The sequence below is a fragment of the Panulirus ornatus genome, chromosome 17, assembly GCF_036320965.1.
Source record: "Panulirus ornatus isolate Po-2019 chromosome 17, ASM3632096v1, whole genome shotgun sequence".
NCBI lineage: Eukaryota > Metazoa > Arthropoda > Malacostraca > Decapoda > Palinuridae > Panulirus > Panulirus ornatus.
In genome coordinates, this window is record NC_092240.1 from 42,909,938 (window position 1) to 42,915,485 (window position 5,548).

Genomic DNA, 5,548 nt, shown 5'->3' on the forward strand with positions numbered 1-5,548 from the left:
CAGGTTTATCTTGTACCAGCACCAGCTGGTCTGGTCTATAAAGGAAAATTATCCATACTATTTAAATTTATTAAACTGGTTCATCCCCATCTTGAACATTGTATTCATTTTTGGTCATCATACGTGGGAAGTATTCTTAATCCCCTTATATATTCTTAATATATATACATATATATATATATATATATATATATATATATATATATATATATATATATATATATATATATATATATACATATATATATGTATATATAATATATATATATATATGTATATATATATATATATATATATATATATATATATATATATATATATATATATATATATATATATATATATATACATATATATAATCATATTACAACATATGTGTACGTCCTTCGTTGATATGCATTACCCACATTCATACTCTGCTCCCTCAACCTCTTCTTCCACTCCGACCCGCATGTTTTCTGTCTATTACCCTAGTACATATCATTAGGCGCCTACCCTACCCCACTCTCTTGAATTACACACACACACACACACACACACACACACACACACTCACACAGTTACATAGCTTGATGTCATTTTGTGTGTATAGCAAGCAAGGTCAATCAGTAGCTGTCAGGTAGACTAGACATAAGTACATGACGATTTGTCTTTTCACTAGTCCTGCTCGTCCTCCCACACACCGGCTCGTCCCTTTACTAAAATGGCTCATTTTTCCACACACCTAGCTCGCTCCTTTACTAATCCGGCTCGTCCTTTCACACCCCGGCTCGTCCCTTCACTAATCCGGCTCGTCCACCCACACACCCAGCTCGCCCCTTCACTAATCCAGATGGTCCTCCTACACACCCAGCTCGCCCCTTCACTAATCCAGATCGTCCTCCAACACACCAAGCTCGTCCCTTTATCAATCCGTTTCGTCCTCCCACACACCCAGCTCACCTTTTCCCTAATCCGACTCCCTTCAGTAATCCGGCTTGTCGTCCGATACACCCAGCTCGCCTCTTCATTGATCCAAATCGTTCTCCCACACACCCAGCTAACCCCATCACTAATCCGTATCGTCCTCCCACACACCCAGCTCGCCCTTTCACTAAGCCAGATCGTCCACTCAGACACCTGGCTCGTCCCTTCACTAAACCGGCTTGTCTTCCCGCACACCCAGCTCGCCCCTTCATTAAACCAGCTCGTCCTCTCACACACACGGGTCGTCCTTTTCCTAATCCTGCTCTTCTACCTACACACCCAGCTCGTCCCTTCAGCAATCTGGCTCTTCCTCCTACGCACCTGTCTCGTCCCTTCACTAATCTTGTTCGTCCTTCCACACACCCAACTCGTCCCTTCACTAATCCGGCTCGTCCTCCCAAACACCCAGCTCGTACCTTCACTGATTCCGTTTCGTCCTCCCACACACCCAGCTCGTCCCTTTAGTAATCCGTCTCGTCCTCCCATACACCAAGCTCGTCCCTTCAGTAATCCGTCTCGTCCTCCCACACACCCAGCTCATCCCTTTAGTAATCCGTCTCGTTCTTCCATACACCCAGCTCGTCCCTTCAGTAATTCGTCTCGTCCTCCCACTCACCCAGCTCGTCCCTTCACTAATCCTGTTCGTCCTCCAACACACCTAGCTCTTCCTTTTACAAATCCGTTTCGTCCTCCCACACACCCAGCTCGTCCCTTTATTAATCCGTCTCGTCCTCCCACACACCAAGCTCGTCCCTTCAGTAATCCGTCTCGTCCTTCCACACACCCAGCTCTTCCCTTTACAAATCCGTTTCGTCCTCCCACACACCCAGCTCGTCCCTTCATTAATCCGGATTGTCCTCCCACGTAAGCCGTGAGGACATGACCTTCCTGAAGGTTTTCCTTGATGTGTTGAGACCTGGGAGTACCAGGCAGTGGGTGAAGGACATTCCTGAAGGAGAGGGAGAAGGGAGGGTCGACGGGAGGATTACAGGCGGGAAGGAAGAGGAAGAAATGTAGGAGGAAACTGGAGTAAAAAAAAATCAAATATCGTAAGAAGGAGGAAGAAATTGACACTAGACACCTGCCAAGTGGAAACATGTCAGGTCGAGCCTCAAGGTCTGCCACACCCGCATGGTGTATGTTTGGCCCAGTGTTACGGATGAGGGGCAGGTCCCGAGGCTGGCTCCTGCTGCGCGACCCTGCTGGCTGGCTATGGGGAAAGTGTAAGGCTGGAGCAGTATATAAGGGCCCGCTTGCCCTCCATTCATCATTCTATCTCCAGTCATGGCTCTCCAGGTATGGTCACAGGCAGGGCGGTTCTACCCTCCTATGCCGTAGGAGGCTGGCGTGTCCTGGTGTGTGCGTGTTGTGTGGTGTGGGACCTTAGTGCAGACATTCAGTGGCTGTGTGAGGGAAGACACATCCAATGTGATGAAGGTACGGCGCTACCTGCTGGATGACACCTCACAAAGCTCCGACATGATCGACTTAACAGCGAAGTGAATGGTTTACAATATCTTCGTGATATCAAAAGCGACTACTTGTCAATCAAACTCATTATGTTTTTCAGTCATTAATCTTTCCTTACAGTTGGTGGTGATGGCTTGTGTGGCCTTGCTGGCGCAGTGTGACCAGGCGCCAGTCCATCCGCCTCCCCCAGCCTACAGCTATCCTGCACCGCCTCACTACAGTGAGCCACAATACCCTGAGGTAAGTAGCAACAAACCAGGTTACCCGGACTAACGAGTGCTCCCTCCTCCCCAGCACTACAGAAAGATGGGTATTCTGTGGCATAATGATTGACAACTATACACCGCAATCCTCGAGATAAGTCATTTCTAATCTCACCTCCATATCGCCTTGTGTCAGGTGCCTCCCAAATACACATATAGATACGGAGTGGCTGACGATTACTCCGGCGCTAACTATATAGCCTCGGAGAGCCGCGACGGCTACAAGACGGAGGGTAGCTACACGGTGGACCTGCCCGACGGTCGCAAGCAGACCGTCACCTACGTGGACAACGGCGACGGTCTGGAGGCTGTGGTGACCTACGAGGGTGAGGCCCAGTACCCCGACCACAAGCCCTCCTACCCGGCCCCTCCTGCACCCTACGCCCCTCCACACCCTCCTCCCCCACCACCAGCCTACGCCTTAAACTAACTTTTCGCTTTTGAAATTAAGGTGTATATATTCACATAAATGTATATATTTCATCATTTTCATCACATGTTTGAATAAATTTCAGTATTACCTCGCTTGTTTTCTTTAAGGAAACTACATACAGACAGGAGTCTGTGTTTCCCTTCCAGCAGCTCCTATGATTAGTGCACAAATAATTGATATTTTCGCTAGGTGCGTTCCACCGGTGATGTCCTCGCTTTTCTTATAAATATCGGGCCATCGTCTCAGCGAGACTGGGGATCCTACCATGATGAAGCCTTTAATGTAACGAAAGCTTCTGGCATGGTAGGCCTCGGAATCTGATCAACTAAGCCCTTCCTAGCCTTTCTCTGTACCTCATGATGGATCATCTTCTCTCTTTATCAACACTGATTTCTCTCAGGGTTCTCTTCTGTCTCCTACTCCTGTTCCTTCTTTTTATCGACGAACATCTTTTCCTCAACAGTCAACTAAATGTGATTGCACGCCGACGGCTCAGCAATACATTCCTTCAAATCATTTTTTCTTGCTCGAACACATCTTCTGCAAACGTATATTTGGACAGGATTTCCCAGTGAGCCAAGAGCAATTTAGTTACGTATAATGCTTCTAAAATTCAGTCTTTCCTCTTGTCCTTTCTAAAATACCGCTGCAGCTTTCTTATCCCTAATGTTCAGTAGTTCCACCACTCAACACGGTAAATATACCTGATATTACCATCACACATCACAAACCCTCTGTGACACCAATAACTAAGTTTCCCTCTAAGAAACCAAGAGTCGTCCTCAGAAAACAAATATTCCCTTCTTCCGGACAGTTGCTACTATTATACACGTTGATTCGTCCTTATGACTTCCAGGGGACAAAAAGGAAAATACAGAAATGTTTGCATTAGATTAGGAACTAAAATACCTTGAAACTATTCTAGATAAAAAAAAGATTAAGGAACTGGAAATCTGTGACGCACTTGCCACTAGAATCAGGACAGACTCTGGACTTCATCCTGGAACCCTCACATAATAACCAGCATGACCAGGTCTGCTTCCCCAAAGCTGGGGGTGGTGTACAGGCGCCGTTATCATTCATCTTGTGAACGGCTGTTCTATACTTACAAGCGTTTACCCGCCCTGGTACTGCTCACCCATCTAGTGTGGACCATCCGTCTCATTAATTCTCGTGGCTTCAACCTCCTTTAAAGTTCCTTCTTCGTACGCCACGATGTTGCTGCGCTCTCTCTCTCTCTCTCTCTCTCTCTCTCTCTCTCTCTCTCTCTCTCTCTCTCTCTCTCTCTCTCTCTCTCTCTCTCTCTCTCTCTCTCTCTCCTGGGTCTGGGATCTTTCTACTTAGCTGGACCCCTTCTCTTCTCAGTAAATATCCAATAAGTTGCTTTTTCATTTATATTCATCTTACCTCACCGTATACATTGACCCGATAGTGCAGAAGGAGATGGAAAGTGTTGGATTAAATGATGTTTGATGATATATACCATACCTTGTAAAGTATGATAATACCTTACGGAATACTAAAAGAATTCCCTCCTTTAGAACAGGTATCAGTGTTAGCTTTGCCAGGAGTAACCGGCATCTATGATGGGTGTCCAGAGGAGAACACTAGGATAGATGTGGTACCTTATGTCTTTAAGACGACTGGTGTATATATCGGCTCTACCCCACTGCGCCGCTTACTTCACTGGTATATACATCCGCCCCAGCCAACCCCGCCGACTGCTTCACAGGTGTATATCCCCGCCCCGCCCAGCCGCCTACTTCAAACACCGACATGAGTTTCTAGCGATGGTATCATAAGTATGTGACTTTGCTAAATCAGATAGAATTCCGTCATTATTGTTATCATTTTTTGCTGTTCGATTTATAGATAATTTCTTTCATTCCAGATTGATCGCCGATATCATCATTAACATTCTTTTGCACAAGAGTTGTGGTCAGTTGTAGGGGGATTTGACTAATATTACAGATGTAATATAAAATGTTAATAACTGAAAAGCCGCTAAGTTCTCTAACATGATACAATGGTTCTTACATACGGCTTTTATGCTTTTATGTTAGCGAGGTCACTGCCCGCCTCACCCCTGACCGGAGCTCCTGGATACGTGTCTCATCTCACATATGTAAAGAATTATGAAATATTTCTTAAAGGATCAGGACGTCAGATAGGATTCGGAATTTGCTTCTTGGGGAGAAGGGAAGAATAATTCCTTGTGAGTGATGAATATTAATCCTCCCCAGACATGTTATATTCAACGGCGTGTCATCATGGTAAGGGAAGTTTGCGAAGGTTGTGATCTTACAAGATTTTGAACAATGGCGCTGACGTTAAGACGGCAACACCTTAGTTCCCTTCCTTCTGTAACTACAGATAACTGATAACAGAGTTTCCTTACTGATGTACTTAGATAACT

At 45.6% G+C, this 5,548-nt stretch overlaps 1 protein-coding gene across 1 annotated transcript; it reads left to right on the plus strand.

The window, feature by feature from the left end:
* Positions 1–2,247: 2,247 nt before the first annotated feature.
* Positions 2,248–3,220, plus strand: LOC139754695 (uncharacterized). Its single transcript, XM_071672260.1, has 2 exons — positions 2,248–2,676; positions 2,836–3,220. Exons 1-2 carry the CDS (start codon positions 2,470–2,472, stop codon positions 3,127–3,129), a joined length of 501 nt encoding a protein of 166 aa, XP_071528361.1. The 5' UTR covers positions 2,248–2,469; the 3' UTR covers positions 3,130–3,220.
* Positions 3,221–5,548: the final 2,328 nt, after the last annotated feature.